Source organism: Glycine soja, chromosome 15 (genome assembly GCF_004193775.1).
Source record: "Glycine soja cultivar W05 chromosome 15, ASM419377v2, whole genome shotgun sequence".
In the NCBI taxonomy this organism is placed as follows: Eukaryota; Viridiplantae; Streptophyta; class Magnoliopsida; order Fabales; family Fabaceae; genus Glycine; species Glycine soja.
In genome coordinates, this window is record NC_041016.1 from 4,239,324 (window position 1) to 4,257,348 (window position 18,025).

General features: G+C 33.2%; 2 protein-coding genes and 1 pseudogene across 5 annotated transcripts; all 3 read right to left on the reverse strand.

Annotated features, from left to right (window-relative positions):
- Positions 1 to 259: 259 nt before the first annotated feature.
- Positions 260 to 3,347, reverse strand: LOC114386286 (metacaspase-3-like). Of its 3 annotated transcripts, XM_028346244.1 has the most exons (6): positions 2,970 to 3,340; positions 2,532 to 2,810; positions 1,755 to 2,088; positions 1,521 to 1,647; positions 1,232 to 1,417; positions 260 to 585 (listed from the first exon to the last, which is right to left on the reverse strand). In XM_028346244.1, the coding sequence occupies exons 1-6, from the start codon at positions 3,286 to 3,288 to the stop codon at positions 526 to 528; spliced, it is 1,305 nt and encodes a 434-aa protein (XP_028202045.1). In that variant the 5' UTR covers positions 3,289 to 3,340; the 3' UTR covers positions 260 to 525. The 3 variants fall into 3 exon arrangements, with proteins under 3 accessions (XP_028202045.1, XP_028202044.1, XP_028202046.1); XM_028346243.1 differs by having other exon boundaries at positions 2,532 to 3,339; XM_028346245.1 differs by lacking the exon at positions 260 to 585 and having other exon boundaries at positions 1,279 to 1,400; positions 2,532 to 3,347.
- Positions 3,348 to 5,891: 2,544 nt separating this feature from the next.
- Positions 5,892 to 11,530, reverse strand: LOC114386287 (metacaspase-1-like). Of its 2 annotated transcripts, XM_028346247.1 has the most exons (6): positions 10,831 to 11,530; positions 10,045 to 10,378; positions 9,812 to 9,938; positions 9,520 to 9,702; positions 8,796 to 8,859; positions 5,892 to 6,291 (listed from the first exon to the last, which is right to left on the reverse strand). In XM_028346247.1, exons 1-5 carry the CDS (start codon positions 11,315 to 11,317, stop codon positions 8,800 to 8,802), a joined length of 1,191 nt encoding a protein of 396 aa, XP_028202048.1. In that variant the 5' UTR covers positions 11,318 to 11,530; the 3' UTR covers positions 5,892 to 6,291; positions 8,796 to 8,799. The 2 variants fall into 2 exon arrangements, with proteins under 2 accessions (XP_028202048.1, XP_028202047.1); XM_028346246.1 differs by lacking the exon at positions 5,892 to 6,291 and having other exon boundaries at positions 8,536 to 8,859; positions 10,831 to 11,529.
- Positions 11,531 to 12,876: 1,346 nt separating this feature from the next.
- On the reverse strand, positions 12,877 to 17,697 carry LOC114387606 (annotated as a pseudogene).
- Positions 17,698 to 18,025: the final 328 nt, after the last annotated feature.

The following is an 18,025-nucleotide window of genomic DNA, read 5'->3' on the forward strand; positions in this document are numbered from 1 at the left end:
TGTAACGGTTTGTAATGCAAACAAACGTTGGCAAAAACATCCAATTAAATTATTTCTTTTGCATTTAGTTTGTATAGTGAACAGTTAGATTTATTTTGAAATTCGTGTGAAAACAAGTTGTAAACATACATTCGGTCTATTTGACTCGTTTCTCAGTTGAGTCCCTAAACTACTCCAAAAAATATTTAGTGCTGATGGGAAGACAAAAATTAAACTTGGGTAAAAATAAAAGGCAATAAAATAATAAAGACAACAAAGATAAATGCAAAGTAAAATGAAAATGTTTGGTTGATTGACTTGGGCCCTAAAAAGTATGTAGAAGTCCTATTTATATTACTAAGCACTGAACCTTCCCTATCTACCAGATTTTTTAACAACTTGTTAACGGTTTCAATTTTCAAACATGGTTGACTGTTACGTCAACTAATTTTACAAGGGATCATCAAACTTACTAACTATCAGATTTTTCAACACACTATCTCCATTCAACTGTCATTATCACTATCACCTTTCCAACGTACATCGTCACAATTTAAATATGCTTCTAGCAATATCAAATTTCTCCGACGATGATAAAAAAGGGTCCTGCAATGTACCAAAGAAAAGAATCCAATTTCATCGTTAAATTACATTCAGGAACTACCCAATTATGAATTATAATGGATTTTGGATGAGTTGGATAAACAAAGAAAAGTTTATATAAATTCTTGATGCTGCTTCAAAGACATAACACTTAGCTCCTTTTATATATCACAGATTATGTAATTTTGGGCATAAAACACAAATGGTAAGTGATAAAATAAGATTATGTGCTTTAGAAATTGAAAAAGAAGAACATTGATTTTAGAGAATCTAAAACTTTTTTATCTTTGTGGTTCATACTTCATACTGATTTGTCCTTGCTGTAGGGTGCGTATAACAATGCTTGGATGCAAGAAAACCAGATACTAAAAGATTCTTTAATAAATGGTATATCTTATACATTATTGGAAGGATAAAATCCACTTAAACAGGATTTTTGAATATTAGTCAAATAATTTACACTCTGCTTAAAAGCTTTAGCCTTTATTAGATTGGGGACAAAGAATGCATTTATACGAGGTAAAATAATGCTATGGCCAATGATGAAGGTTGACTGCTAGTGAAGACAATTGGATTAGATTACTGCTAAACAAAATCTTGGATTGATAACACTTGAAAGCAATTGCAACTAAAGAAGATGGAAGCCTACCTGGTCAACTTTACTTTGAAAAATACGTTTCAAGAAGCTGTTACAGAAATTGCTTTGGTGGATCTTTCCAATTTCCTCATGTATCTTTTCTAGTAAACCAACATATGTTATTTCATCAGAATGTTCTCTGATTATTTTTGAGAAAAGATATGTCAATATACCGTTAAACCTGTTTCCATCAAAAGCCTGCACAGGTTGGTCAGTACTCACAATTCAAGATGTGAAATTTATTGCATTGCATTTCATCACAGGGAGGAGGCAGATGGAAATATATACCCAAGATTCTTACCGCGTTATCAGCAGCCATCTGACTATCTTTACAAGCACTGAGGCAAATAGAAAGTCCACCATTTGTTTGTTTTGTCATAGGTTTTTTACTATGGGGTGGTTTGCTATCCTTCCAATTCCAACTGCCTCTGCAAGCATGCAAAATAGACCAATTAGTTGGCTTTCAAGGGGCAAGAGTGAGGTTGGTAGAAGCATAAAATCAAACGAAAGAAAGCATTAAATATGTTACATGTACTTTTCTTTTTTGCAAAGATACATAAGATCAAGTGTTGTTCCACTATGACAAGCATCAATGACAGCATGAAGTGTGACACCTTTCTTGAGTGGTTGAACAATGGTAGAATTTATATCATTGTCAGTGATCATTCCTTCTCTCACAAAATCAACAGGACAAATAGTTTCATCAAGCCCGTCAATTTCATCTCCTTTGCAATATTCAGGTTGTTGCAGACCATGTCCAGAGAAGTAGAACACTAATGAGTCCTCCGACTTGCAGTCCTTCACAAGCCACTTTAAGGATTCCAGTATGTTCCTCTTTGTTGGAATTAAATTGGCGTCCTTCTCTTCCTCTGCAATTTACTAGGTTTTGAATAAAATTAATCTGTATCTTTCATTATCACTACTAAAGCTGGCAGTGGAACTTCCTAATTTCTATGTATTCTTAACAATCATACACAGGGAAAGTTCAAGATCTGATGAAAGATGACTGAGACCTGTTGATTTATTGGCAAACTTGGTTCAACAAAAATCGCAAGCAATAGCACAATACTAAGACTTTCAATACTGATATTGATCATCTACTATAATATATAGTCGAAGATAGTCATATACATATACATATACATATATATACACACACATTTTGTCATAAGAAGTATTTAATTGTTGTTCAGAAGGATCTTTTAGTTTTATTTTGCTACACACTGAAAGAAAAAGGAAACATAAAAAATAAATAAAATTGAAATAAATCAAAAAATTCACATACCAATTAAAAATGGACTCAAGGAGATACCTGTGAGGACACGTATGCACCCAATTGGGAATTTAAATTTATCAAGAAGTAGATTTTTCATGTTATTAACATCATTAATGGTTCCTTCTAGCTTGAATTTCCTTTTCCCGTATGTTACTCCACATATAACCGCACGCTTGTTGCTTGGAGTGGACAAGGACAAGGAAGAACTTGCTGAAACTGATAGCCTTCTCAGTAAAGCTCCATTTGTGTTACTGATAGCATTATTCAGTTGATCATGTTTGGCGGCTCCACTACCTTTCCTTGATTGCTCAGAACCTGAAATTGAACTGGTGACACTATTACATTTGTAGCAACGGTATGCATTTGTGATTGTAGGTACTAGAAACTTGTGTTGGCCACCACTGCAGGTAAGTGTTGCTTCCCCAACAAGCTTTGAACTACTAATCTTTGAAGAAACAAGGCAACGAGTCGTACTAGTGTTTGTCGGGAAAGGAACATCCTTTCTCGAGTTGTAGTAGTTCAAAGCATCAATCTTTGGGGAAACAAAGCAGGTAGGTGTTGCTTCCTCAGCATGCTCTGAACTATTAATATTTGGGGAAACAAAGCCTTGAGGTGTAGTTTTTGGAATATAAACGTACTTTCTCGTTGTTCTAGATTTATCCATTTTTTGAACGTTAGTTTTCTCTGCATGCCAAACATGCAACAACCAGAAGGGTATATATAGGAGACTAGTATATGTATATTGAGCAATTAAGATAAGGCTGCAGGATTGACAACTCTGACCTTTGTTCATGCGTTTCACTTGGTAAGAGTTTTTCTTAAAAAAAAAGCAAAACAAAACCCATTTATTAACTAAAGAAACGAGAGATTTAACACAAAGAATGTTAAATCTGGTAACAAGAAATATACAAAGTTTAAAAATTAAAAAAGCCTCCCAAGTAACGTAACCAAGACCCTCCTGATGATAGATACATAACAAAAACATAAGCCACACACCCTATCCAATATTCCGGGAAATAAAAATCTTTCAGATAATTCTTTTGACTCAAAAAACCTTTATGACTAAAAAAAACATTTACAAATACTTATGTTACATTTACCTCACTCTAAAAGCATTAATAGAATAGAAACTGAAACCTATCAAATCCAAAATCTTTGGGTTATAGATAAGTATAAGGAAGAAAGATACTGAGGATAAATAGAATTATAGATAGATAGATAAAAGTATCATAGAAAAATAAAACTCTACCTTTTATTCTCTCCTATCGCGTTCAACATACGCTTTTTATCCATTATTCCCACTCACTTTATACATAATCAAGAACCAGATACTCCTAATTGTTTCTTTAGCTGCCCAGAACTGCATCTAATTTTCATATTCTTTTTTATAAATAATGTCTAGCTAAGAACTGGATATAAATCCGTATCTTAGGGGAAAAAATCATATTATAATTTTTTTTGTTCAGGTGTTTTTTAAATGATTCACCAACACATAATAAAAAAAGTAGAATGTTTTAGTATTCAATAATTCAAAATTACAACAGAACTTATTTAACAAATTTATTTTTCCATAAAAAAATGAAATAACACATGATATTTCAAAATCACAATATTATTCATGTCTTACTCTTAAAAGAGTATCTTTGTTGTTGTTTTTTAATTTCATTTATTAATATTTCCACATCCACTTTAATTTTCTTGATGTTGAACACCATTGTCGTGTATACTTCAAAATTCAATTTCATCATCTGAATGCTTCCTTCGTGCATAAGGCAAATTCAATCCTTCAATCAAAAGCCTTGAACGCTCAGCTTTCGGCATGTTTACCGTGAAGCCAACCAGTGTGCAGACCGGCTAGCAAAGAAGGGTTCTTCTTCCTCTGATTTGTTGGTCACTTGGCCTTCATGCCCCTCTCCTTTAAGATCTCTTTTGTTAGCGGATGCTCTCAAGGTTCCAACCTTGAGGCTGTAGTTTCTGTTGCTTTTATTCTTTCCCACCGTTCATTTTTTTTTTATTTCAACATTTAATGAGCTCAATCTTCATTTCAATAAATTTTAACCTAGAGGATGCATTAAAAAGAGTGCTCTTGAACATACTATTATTAATGAATTTCTCTCATAGTTATTGTTTAAGGTAGGTCACATCACGAACTAAATCAAACAATAACATAAACGTGTATGATCACAAGTCTTGATGATCTATTTTTCAACTTATAGAACTCAATTACTCATAAGGAAAATGGCTTAAGACATGTGATAGTCATATTGTCTTTAAGGATTTATGTGATGCATAAACATATTCATCTTGAATTTATCGAGTAGGCATCACATCCAAACTAACAAGAGAAAATTCTCATTCACCTAGGAAAATACAACAACAACAACAACAACGCCTTATTCCACCTAGGAAAATTCTCATTCACCTAGGAAAATAGATGAGAAATATTTTGTATGAAAATGAAAAGAAAAACACCCCTTTTATAGTTCAAATATTGTAAGAAAAATTGATAAAGTGAATAAATATTTCACACTAATATCATTGTATACAAAAATATAGTCAGATTATCTTTAATAAGTTGCAAATAGAATTAATATTCTCTTCTATATATAAAATTTCTTTGAATTAGCAATAATCACACATCCTAAGATTGGAGATTGGAGGACATCCGTGTCTTTAATGTTGGACATAAATAATAGTAAATAAAATCAATATAATAATGTTAATTAATTGGAAACAATTGTTAAATAGTATATTTAAAAGGGATAATAAAGCCAATTAAAATAAACTCTAATACAACTTTTTTTTGGAGTAACTCTAATACAACTTAAAACAGTTACTAAGGCTAGTTGAAATATGACATTAATGTGGTTGAAAACGGAAATTATTTCAAAGAAAAAATTATAAGTTAGAAATCTCGAGTTTTGGATTAATTTTAAAATGAATTTCTAAAAATTACTCAGAAGTATTAACCTTTTAAAATATCCAATCAAAATTATTAAAATATTTTTTTAATTTTCAATAAATTTAAACCAATAATAAAAAAATATGTTAGAAAAATATAGACTTAAATGTATTTAAAGTTTCTGTAAACAAGAGTCTATATAATTTTAGGTCTTGCAACAAAATTTGTTACTTTAGATCTTGACAACTAAAAAAATGTCAGATCTACAAAGTAATATTACTACAACAAAATTTGTTAGTTTAGATCTTGACAAATAAAGAGCACTAAAAAAATATCAGATCTACAAAGTAATATTACTACAAAATTTTGTAAAGACTAAAATTAGACAATATCATATTTGTGGAGATTTAAAATATAGTTATGTCAAAAATGTATTGTTAACGTTTCTTCTTATTTTATATGTGAGTGTGAAAACGAAATGAAGGATCGATCTCCATTATTTTTTATTTTTTTTAGAAGTATAACTATTGGAGGAGTCACTATTACAACCTTTGTATTCAATTTACATAGAAAATGGTGAGTGAAACAAAACTGAAGCTTACTATACACAAGCCTAATAAAGTCCTGCACTCCTGCGCTTTTAATCTTTTTTTTTGTTGTTGTAGAAACATCTCCACTAACCCGTAATCAGTACAGACTTTATTCTTTCTTTCTTTTTTTGCAAGATTTTGTTGTATATTAAGAATCCAATTTCATGATATTCTGTTTGTTGCAGACCATGTCCGGCAAAGTAGAAGACTAATGAGTCCTCTGACCGGCAGTCCTTCACAAGCCAATTTAATGATTCCAGTATGTTCTTTTTTGTTGGAATTAAATTGGGATCCTTCTGTTCTTCTGCAATTTACAAGTTTTTGAATAAAATTAATCTGCATCTTTCATTATCACTACAATTTAACTTCCAATACAGATATTGATCATCATCTACTACTATAATATATAGTCGAAGATAGTCAGATACATATTTATACATTCCAGTCATAAGAAAGAAGTATCACATTACTGTTCAGAAGGAGCTTTCAGTTATGCACTCAAACAAACGGGAAAAAAAAAAATTGAAATGAATCATGTGAAATTCACATACCAATTAGAAAATGACTCAAGGACTAGGAGATACCTGAGGACACGTATGCACCCAATTGGGAATTTAAAGATATCAAGAAGTAGATTTTTTATGTTATTAACATCATTAATGGCTCCTTTGAGCTTGAATTTCCTTTTCCCGAATGTAACTCCACATATAACTGCGCGCTTGTTACCCATCGTCATGGATAATGACAAGGAATAACGTTAACCTGCTGAAGGAGACATTCTTGTGTTAGCATTATTCAGTAGATCATGTTTGCAGACCCTACTGTCTCTCCTTGATTGCTCAGAACCTGAAATTGAACTGCTGAGACGATGACACTTGTAACAACGGTATGCAGTTGTTCTTGGATGTACTGGAAACTCTTGTTTGCAACCTATGCAGGCTAGTAATTCTTGCCCATTATTTTTTCTTTGGGTAAACAAGGCAACGAGTTGTACAAGTGTAAGTGTTGCTTCCCCAGTATTGATATCTGGGGAAAGAGAGCCTTGAGTTGCAGTTTTGGGAATATAATAATACTTTCTCGTTGTTACAGATTTATCCATTTTTTGAAAATTAGTTTTCTTGCAGGCCAAACATATAGCATATGTATATTGAGCAATTAAGATAAGGCTGCAGGATTGACAACTTTGACCTTTGTAAAAGAAACTTCAAGCGGAGAGATTGCCTCAATCCAACACAACAAAAAATAAAATATTTTAGCATTTACAAAGTTACTTAAGTTACATTTACCTCGCTCTTCAAACATTAATCGAATAGAAACTCAATCTAAAACCTATCAAATCCAAAATTTAGGAAATACAAGGATGGTTAGATGACTAAGAAAGAAGAAAAAAAAAATCACAGATTCAATCCTCTTATTAACAAAAAATTAATGAATAATATTAGTCAATAAAAAAAAATCCAAAATTTTTGGGTTACAGGTGACAATCATGATATAAGGAAGAAAGATTTTGAGAATAAATAGAATTTTAGATTGATAAAAGTATATCATAGAAAATAAAACTCTACCTGTAATTAGTGGCACATTTCAATCGCGTTCAACATATGCTTTTATCCATTATTCTCACTCACTAGAACCAGATACTCCTAATTGTTTCTTTAGCTGCCGAAAACTGCATAGACTTTTCATATTCTTTTTTTTATAAATAAGGTCTTGCTAATATAAATCCGTATACTATATGCGATTTTCTATCCTTCTTTTTAGTGCTCTTTACTTTATTAGTTAACATCATACGAATTTCTTTTAGCTACAAAGGAATATATTTTAATATATTATTAAAATTGTTAATTCCATTTATAAACCTTTTAAATAAAAATTTAAAATATTTTGTGGATTGGCATGAATTTTTTAACAATGCAACTTTTTGGGTGATTCTAACTTTTATAGGAATATTTATAGCGTTTTTTTTTTACAAACCGTTTTATTAATATTTATAAAATTTGAATTTATTAAATTTATTTGAAAAAAGTGTTCTTAATGAAAATGTTGCAAATAATTTTCAAAATATCATATATGATTGGTGGTATAATCGTGGTTATATAGATATTTTTTATGATATATCTTTAATTACAAATATAAGAAAATTAGTCAATTCAATTATTTTTTTTATAAACGAATAATTGATGGAATTTCCATTAGAATAGGTATTACATGTTTTTTTTTTATGGGAGATACTATCAAATATATTGGAGGCGGGCAAATTTCTTTGTATATTTTATATTATATTATATTATATATATATATATATATTCTATATAGTAATCTTAATACTAAATTGGTGTTTTTTTATTTACTAATATTTAAATTGAAATAAACAAATATTTATTAATATTATTAATATTGAACGTGGTAAAATAAAGGGATTTAATAACTGAAAAATAAGATTTGAAAGAAGATTCTTTAAATTCAAAAAATTTTTGTAATTATTGTCAAAGAATTGAAATAAAAGATAGGATAAAGCTATGACAATTATTGTATGAGGTCTACTCAATACTAAATGCAAAGGTGCTAATATTTGTTGCTAATCATAAACCACGGTCACACAAATACACGAATTTTTATGATCACACAAATCAAATATCCACTAACACGTAATCAGTACAGACTTATTCTATCTTAGGAATTCAATTTTATCATTAATTATTCACTTATTTCTTCTGTCATGAGATAGCTATGATGAATAGCCAATAATATTTTGTCCTGACCTTACCAACCAATTAACAAATGAGAGAATTGTCTTGACCAACTTACATGCTCACAATTTAAAAATTCTTGTAGCAATATCAAATTTCTCTGACGATGATAAATGAGGATCCTGCAATGCGCCAAAGAAAAAAATCCAATTTCATCGTAAAATTGCAATCAAGAACAACCCAATTGTGATATATAATGCATTTTGGATGAGTTGGATACACAAAGAAAAGTTGATATAAATTCTTGATGCTACTTCAAAGAGATAACATTTAGAACATTTAGCTCCTTTCACATATCATATCATAGATGATGTAATTTTGGGCATAAAGCACAAATGCTACTAAGTGATAGAATAAGATTATGTGCTTTAGAAATGGAAAAGGAAGATCATCGATTTTAGAGAATCTAAAACTTTTTTTATCGTTGTGATTCACAATTCATATTGATATGCCCTTGCTGTAGTGTGAAGATAACAATGCTCGAATGCAAGAAAACCACATAACAATTTTTTATAATGGTATATATCTTATAGTACATTGGAAGGATAAAATCCACTTAAACAGGATTTTTGAAGATTGTCAGATATTTTACACTCTGCTTAAAAGCTTTAGGCTACTAGATTAGAGACAAAAAATGCATTTATATGAGGTAAAATAATGTTATGACCAATAATGAAGAAGGTTGGCTGCTAGTGAAGACAATTCAATTGTATTTCCGCTAAACAAAATCTTGAATTCATAACACTTAAAAGCAATAGAACCTAAAGAAGACGGAAGCCTACCTGATCAATTTTTCGGTGAAAAATACGTTTCAAGATGCTGTTGGAGAATTTGCTTTGATGGATATTTCCAATTTCCTGATGTAGCTTTTCTAGTAAACCACCATATGTTATTTCAGGATTATCTCTAATTATTTGTGAGAAAAGATAGGTCACAAGACCGTTAAACCTGTTTCCATCAAAAGCCTGCACAGGTTGGTCACAACTCAATTCAAGATGTGAAAGTATCTTCAATTTATTGCATTGCATTACACCACAGAGAGGGGAGATGAAAATATTTATCCAAGATTCTTACTGCAGTATCAGCAGCCATCTGACCATCTTCACAAGCACTGAGGCAAATAGCAAGTCCACCATTTGTTTGTGTTGTCATAGTTTCTTTACTATGAGGTGGTTTGTTATCCTTCCATTTCCAACTGCCTCTGCAAGCAAGCAAAAGGGACAAATTAGTTGGCTTTCAAGGGGCAAGAGTAAGTTTGGAATAGAAGCATAAAATCAAATGAAAGAAATCATTGAATATGTACTTACTTTTCTTTTTTGCAAAGATACAGAAGATCAAGTGTTGTTCCACTATGACAAGCATCAATAATAGCATGAAGTGTGACACCTTGCTTGAGTGGTTGAACAATGATAGAATTTATTTCATTGTCAGTGATCATTCCTTCTCTCAAAAAATCAACAGGACAAATAGTTTCATCAAGCCCGTCAATTTCATCTCCTTTGCGATCTTCTGGTTGTTGCAAACCATGTCCTGAGAAGTAGAAGACTAATGAGTCCTCTGACTGGCAGTCCTTCACAAGCCAATTTAAGGAATCCAGTATGTTCTTCTTTGTTGGAATTAAATTGGGATCCTTCTGTTCTTCTGCAATTTACAAGTTTTGGAATGAAATTAATCTGTATCTTTCATTGTCACTACTAAAGTTGGCACTTTGTATGCTTGCTTAGCATTCATACATTGGGAAAGTTCAGAGCAATCCGCTTTTCTACGAAGCAGGTGTATTTTGCTTTTAAAATTTCTAAAATAGTATAGTTTAACAAAAAAATTACATGCAATTGGTTCAACCAAAGTCGCAACAATAGCATAATACTAAAGACTTTCAATAGAGATATATTGATCATCTGCTATAATATAGTCGAAGATAGTCAGGTACATATGCATTCTAGTGAGAAGAAGTGTCAAATTGTTGTTCATAAGGAGCTTTGGATTTTATTTTGTTATGCATTCAAACAAACAGAAAACATAAATAAATAAATAAAATTGAAATGAATCGTATAAAATCCACATACCAATTAGAAAAGGAGAGAAGGAGATACCTGTAAGGACACGTATGCACCCAATTGGGAATTTAAAGTTATCAAGAAGTAGATTTTTCATGTTATTAACATCATTAATGGTTCCTTCTAGCTTGAATTTCCTTTTCCCGTATGTAACTCCACATATAACTGCACGCTTGTTACCCATCGTCATGGATAATGACAAGGAACAACTAGCTGAAGGTGGCAGCAAAGCTCCATTTGGGTAAGCATTATTCAGTTGATCATGTTTGAAGACTCCACTGTCTTTCCTTGATTGCTCAGAACCTATAGTGGAATTGGTGACACTATTACATTTATAGCAACGGTATGCATTTGTGATTGTAGGTACTAGAAACTTGCGTTGGCAACCACTGCAGGTAAGTTTTGCTTCCCCAGCACGCTTTGAACTATTCATCTTAGAAGAAAAAAGGCAACGAGTTGTACTAGTGTTTGCGGGGAAAGGAACATTCTTTCTCCGTGATCCAGTTTTATGTTTACCATTCATTTTTTGAAAATTAGTTTTCTCTATAGGCCAAACGTGTAACCAACGACAAGGATATATAGAGGAGACTAGTTTTCACTTTTCATCTATCTATGTGCATGCATGGGCTTCCATTGATAAGAAAAGCCAAATTAAATGAGGAATCCATTCCCGCTGTCTTCTCGGGTCTCAGACAACTCTATTGCCAATCCAAAAGTTGAATACGAGACAAGACTAATGATGTAAAGAAGAAAGACTGAAAAATTAGTATTTATCATAGAAAAATTATCACTCTACCTTTTATTAGTGGCACATCTTTTTTGCGTCCAACATAAGCTTTTACCCATTGTTCTCGCTACTTAATCAGGAACCAGATGCTCCTAACTGTTTCTTTAGCTGCCCAAAACTGCATCCACTTTCCTGTCTGTCTATATTCTTTTTATACTTGCATTGAAGATTTTGTTTTGCACAAACCTTCAATGCAAATATAATTAGTACTTACCGTTTTTCTATCACCCCGAAGAAGAAATCACTTGTCCTTTAATATTTCAATTATCAACTCACATTTTGTATGTACCAAAAAAAAAACTCACATTTTGCATTCACCGAAAGGCCAAAACACTGTGTTTGGCATGCGAAAGATTTTTTTTACGCATGCATGCAAAAGATTAAACATTTGACTTATTTATGATATTTCATTCATTCAATACTAAGGTTTTCTTATCAATCATTCAATCCTAGGTTATTATTTATATTATTTGTTAAGTATAATTAATAAAGCATGACTCAGTTAGATACTCTAAATTTTTGCATTAATTATTTAATTGTTACTTTCATATACTAGACTATATTACGGGTTTAGAAAGACAATTTTTTATACACTTTTCTCTTTTAATCTTCGTAACTCTTTATTTTCATTGATCTTAATAACTACTTTTCATAACGTTTCCTTTTATACCTATCAATTTCCTTAGCGTTTAGACTCGTTCATTTCTAACTATTTTCTCAATCTTCATAAATTTTCATTATAGAGTTTAATTTATATAAATCAATAAGATTTCAATTGTTATACAAACCGACCGCAAAGAAGTATTCCCTCCATCCCATTACAATCGTCCCATTATAATTGTCTTTCTAAGTAATTTTACATATACAAAAAGAAATTAATAAATAGATAAAAAAATTAAATTTTAGAAAATCAACTTTATCATCATTAATTCATTTTTTGTTTTTATAGTCATATTTTTAATGAACAAATGTTAACTAATGCTTTTAAGGTATTAGTTAAAAACTAGAAGGAAAAAAGTTTTTATTAAATTGCTCAAAATTACAATGCTCATGATTATTTTTAGGCTCTCCTATAATTTTTACACTAAATATTTTTTCATTTTAGTTCTTTAATCAATATTCTAACACACTAATTTCAAACCCTTATTAATATTATAAGAAATATAAGTAAAAAAAATATAATTAATGTTATATTAAAAAGATAAAATGACAATTATTTGATGACAACTTTTTTATTTTTACATAACGATTGTTATGGGAAGGAGACGGAGATAGTACAGTATACTCACTATATATATACGGGCCTAAATTGCGTATACATATGTTCTGATGTTCATATTTCATTTGGTGTAATTGGGGAATACACTCGTTAGTTTAGTACCTAGTTCAAGATGAAAGCCCCAGGCACACTATTACAGCAGTGTTGTGGATAAAAGAAAACAATACAGTACTGAATATCGGTTTCTATACGAATGAACGGGGCAATGTACGACAAATCGACAATACAACATACGAGGTGAAATTAATAAAAAATAACACGATACAATCTATAATTGAGCATTCCATCAACCTCCAAATCCTGGCTTTTTTCTTCTAGATCATCTGTTTTTACTATCTTTGGAATATCATTCAGCTGCCAAAGCTAAAATCTCTGCAGTTGTGACAAGTACAAACGATAACAAGTGTAAATCATATTGGTAATAGATTCTTCTGGAAAGGGTAAATCATATTGGAATCTCTCCCCTCGCATTTCCCACCTTTAGTAACTTCAATTTTTTTGTTTTGTCTTTTTAATATATATATATATATATATTGGTCTATGCAGTATGACTGCTTTTTTGCTCATCACTTGGTTCTTGAGTAACTGTATAAAACCAAATTAGGAAGTTTGAAATATTAGAATAATGCTCTCCCCTCAGTTTGGAAGAGAAGATCATAATTAGGAGACAAGATAACAGAAACCATTCTAATCAAACCAATCTACAGAGAATCAGCAATTACCAGTCTATAGACAGCCAGCATTCGGGGATCCACAGTCCAACACATTGACTTGACCAGAGATTTTTGCCTTAGAAGCTGGACACATGAATCCAACAGAATCTGGTTGTATTTCAGAATTAACAGCATCATGGTCAAACTCTATTCCACACCATACACACAGTTGTAAGCTGATTTCTGCCACCAATATTTAGCATAACTTCTTGTGATTCAAACTGAACTGGGGATGCATACGTCCCTTCCACCACTGTGTTATTTCTCAATTCAGTTGGTACATCAGGAAAAAATCATACTCAACAATATCTATTTCATCAAATCTCAATTCCTGGAACCCCTTGACATTATCATGTTCATGATCAACACTGCAAAACTGTTTTCCTCCCTGTCAATGAGCAACAAGAAGAATTTTTCAAGGTGAAGTTCAGCACTACCAACCAGTTGAGACGCATCATGGCTGGGTAGTAGCTAATTGATCATAAGAGAATTTGAAGTTAATGATGCTAGATTCCAATAATCATAATTAGCTTTCAGCAAGAGTTCAACTAAAGAAAGAGCCAAAAACAAGAAATGTACTAGACAAAGGTTGTTTCAAGTGCACAAGCACATGGTTATCACCTGGTAATTAGAACTCTCATCAAATCTCCCGTACACATCAAATTTAAGAAAAGCACAAGATATGGCAGGGTTGTTAACAGGGCATTTAAGATATGCAAGCATTTTTTAGTCTCAGAAAGAATAAAAGGCAGGTTAGACCTACAATTCCTTCAACTCCCCAAATAAAGAAATTTGTTATTTTTCTCTTTCAAGATACATGATATGTTAAGGAATGATGAGAAAGAATAATATATTAAAATCCACATGGAAAGCCAGCATTGGATTCAGAAACAATGGACATGTTACTCAATCTACAATTAATAAACAAAGAAGTGTGCTTCTGTAATTCATGTGTTCATTTAGAGGACACAGATGCTGAAAGAGCAAATGACTAAAAGCATGTTTGGATTAAAGTTTGTAAACCAGTTAAATTTTAAAGTATCCCAAGTCTTACTTCTCCAAAACTTAGTTTTCAGACAGAATTTTATGCCCAAACATACTTTTGAAGGTAACCAAACCTAATCGCAAACTGATTTTACTCTCAAACATATTTTTGAAACCATATTTTTGAAACTATCCCAACGGAAATCCAAACATGCCCTAAGACTGTTGCATTGAGTAGCAATATAGCAGGTTTAAGTGAGATAGTTACGGATGAAAAAAATATACATACTCAGTGTTGCACAGAAGCAATAACAATTGTGTGAAAAACACACTAAAGGATCAAAATTCACTACAGAACAATAACTGCTCAGACAACAAAACTGGTTTACAAAACCGCATGTGTTGTTGAAATCAGGAATGTGTGCCAACTGGCAAGAGCTTTGTAAATAATGAAAAATTACAGTAATGGTTGAATACAAAATGAAACCAGAATACATTCAGAGACACAGATGAAAATTAGCACAGTAGTCCACATCCCATGCATGTGCATGCACATACAGAAGACCTCAAATTAATCACTTTCTAAGAGGACCTTGATATAATATGTGCAGGACTATTCCCTCAGTTTTTCAACATATATGGAACCCTGAAAATAAAGGCATCCATAGGTTATGCTTTATACCTCATCAGAGTTGAATGCAGGTAAACAACCCAAAGATTGTTCTGTGGATATAGAGGAGTTAAAATCCCAAGAGTGTACCACATTTTCTTCAGAGGCTGGCCTTACCATCTCTTGGACATTAGTGCTAACAGTAACAGGTACATCCTTCAAGCCATTTAAACTAAATTCCAACTCACTCTTGTTACTGATGCCTTCATCAAGTATAAATTGACCCTTAGTATTAGCACATACAGAATTTTCACTCTTTTCAGATTCTGGTATTATGTGATGTTCAGATAAAGGAAGTAAACAGTTTTGAGAATTGTCATCCAAATCCATCCCAGACTGATCCAGTTCCTCAATAGTCAATGGCACATCATCTTTTACCTAAGAAGTCTCAGGTGCATTAACATCTTGGTTATTTACAGATAACAAACCCATGTTATCCAGAAAAGTAACCATCTTTACATCAATCGCATGGTTATCATCGTCAATTTCCTCTACTTTTTCATCCAAATCATGATCCACATTTTTTCCAGTCATGCTATCTTCCATTTGCTGTTCACTGACTGGAGACTCAGAGTTTCCATCTTGATCTAAGTAACCAACAGCATCTGAACCAGGAATCCTATTCAGTTTAGCTGAACTATGGGGTTCAGTGACAGTATCCTCCATAATAGAGTTCTGAGCAATTTCAATGAGGGCATCCATCTTAGATATCCTTAAAGGAAAGTCCTCCCTGACTGGAGACTTGTCGTCTGTCCCCTGGACATTTGGCTGACCCGGTGAATCTTCAACTTTCCTCACATAATTCCTAACATGGATCCCCACATGACCATTGTAGCGACGCCTTTCAAGAAACACCTTATGACAGAACTGGCACTCAAACTTGCCATCCTTAATTATAACTCCATCTCCAACAGACGAACCAAGCCGGTACCGCCTTGTCGTCCTCTGGTGAAAGGACAACAGGTGCTGCAAGTACAAATCCTTCTCATTGAAGCTCATGTTGCACTTGCGACATTCCAACAGGTCATGAATCTGCACATCCGCAAGATTTTCAATCCCCAACAAGGCAACCTCCTTCACTCGCTCATTAGCAGCAGACAAACCAGACACAGCCATGTTCACAGCAACAATCTGCATCTCATCTTGATGCTCCTTGGTAACAGCTGCAGACTGCACCACAAGCAAACACAGCCCATAAATCTCCACAAAAACATTTAACATATTTGCATCCTCTAAAGTGAGGATACACACTTCAGAGAGGATAAAGTGCAATAATAATAACCATTAATTAAGAAATCAACAGTTAAGATTGTAACTAATTCTAATCAACGATTGTAAGTGCACTTTATCCTCTAAACTGCTTAGAGAGCTAAATCATTTACAAATAGACAATACGTGTACTAACATTATCGGCAGACAATTTGTGTTCTTGCACTACATTTTCAGTCCTCCGACTAATTTGCAACTGTGCATCACCATTACCCAAAAGAGACTGCAGATAGGAAGAAACCTCTTTGCAAGACACAAAATGCTGTCCACTGGGGCTGCGGGGGCGGGGGAATATGAAACACAAACACAATAAGCCCAAAGGAACAAAAATAGCAAGAAAAGAAAATGAGCGAGTGAGAAAGGAAGAAGAAAACCTAATGTATCTGCGGCAATAGATCCATGCGCGACCATCCTTTCTCTTCAAACCGAGGAGAATCTTCCAGCTAAGCGGCAAGACGTCGCCGAAATCCGCAGAGTCGACGATCCTGCGCTTCTTCCTCCGGCTCCCCCACTGGCCCGGCAAGTCCCTCAGAAACCCTAACAGCTCCTCTTCGTTGTGCAAACCCTCGGTGCGTCTCTTGAGTTCCTCGGCGAAGGGGTCTTGGGAGTTGGCCAACAGTTGGAGATCGACAGAGACGCCGTTTTGGTTAACAATGTCGATGCCGCGGTAGCAGTCATCCAAGTGGACTTTGACTTTGGGATTTCTGCCACGCTTCCTCTGGATTCTCGGTTGGGGGAGGGAAGGGGGAGCGAGTTCGACTTGGTCGAAATTGGGGTCGTCTCTGATGAACTGTTTGAGGTAGTCGATGATGAGGCGGTTCTCGGCGTTTTCGGGGTCGTGGGCGGGGAGGGGAGGGAGCTTGGGGGAAGGGAGGAGGCCGGCGAGGCGGCGGCGGCGGGCGGTAGGGGAGGAGTGGGGGAGGGAGTAGGTCTGGCGGAGGGAGCCGGTGCTCTGGTTGAAGAGGGCGGGGTCGATATTGGGAGTGAGGAGATCATGGGTGGAGCATAGAGAGGAGAGAGAAAGAGCGAGGAGCTCTGAGTGAGAGAGAGTGGTGGAGTCTATGCACGCAAGGGACTCCAACTTCAATGATGCTTCCATTTTTCCAATTACATGGCCCCCGAACCTCTCTCCCTCCCTCTTTTCTTCCTTTCTCTCTTTCACTGCTCTCTGTGCCTCTTCCTTTTTTCACACTTCACGGACTTTACTACACTTCTTTAATCACTTTAATCACTTATATATGCATTTTATCAGTATTTAGTATACTGATTAATTTATAATATAAGAAGAAGAAAATACCAATTTACGAATTATATTTAATTAAATTAATCTTAATTAATGAACTTTTTTTCAACTTTATATTAAGAATAAAAAAAGTTATTAAAACTAAAATTTCAATTAAATAAAAAATATTTTAAAAATAATAAAATGAGATAAAATTAGTTAAAAAAATTTATAATCTAAAGAGGAGGAAGTTAACACATCATACTATTTAATGTTATTAATACAGTACTTTTATAAAATATAAATA

Excerpts from the sequence above, each read along its gene's own strand:
- LOC114386286 (XM_028346243.1), bottom strand. The coding sequence starts at position 3,288 with ATGAACAAAGGTCAGAGTTGTCAATCCTGCAGCCTTATCTTAATTGCT. Across the intron at positions 2,089-2,531 it reads GTGCATACGTGTCCTCACAG|AGGAAGAGAAGGACGCCAAT; the intron begins GTATCTCCTTGA and ends AGTAAATTGCAG. Across the intron at positions 1,648-1,754 it reads TATCTTTGCAAAAAAGAAAA|AGGCAGTTGGAATTGGAAGG; the intron begins GTACATGTAACA and ends GCATGCTTGCAG.
- LOC114386287 (XM_028346247.1), bottom strand. The coding sequence starts at position 11,317 with ATGAATGGTAAACATAAAACTGGATCACGGAGAAAGAATGTTCCTTTC. Across the intron at positions 9,703-9,811 it reads AGATGGCTGCTGATACTGCA|GCTTTTGATGGAAACAGGTT; the intron begins GTAAGAATCTTG and ends CAACCTGTGCAG. Across the intron at positions 8,860-9,519 it reads TTCACCGAAAAATTGATCAG|GATCCTCATTTATCATCGTC; the intron begins GTAGGCTTCCGT and ends GGCGCATTGCAG.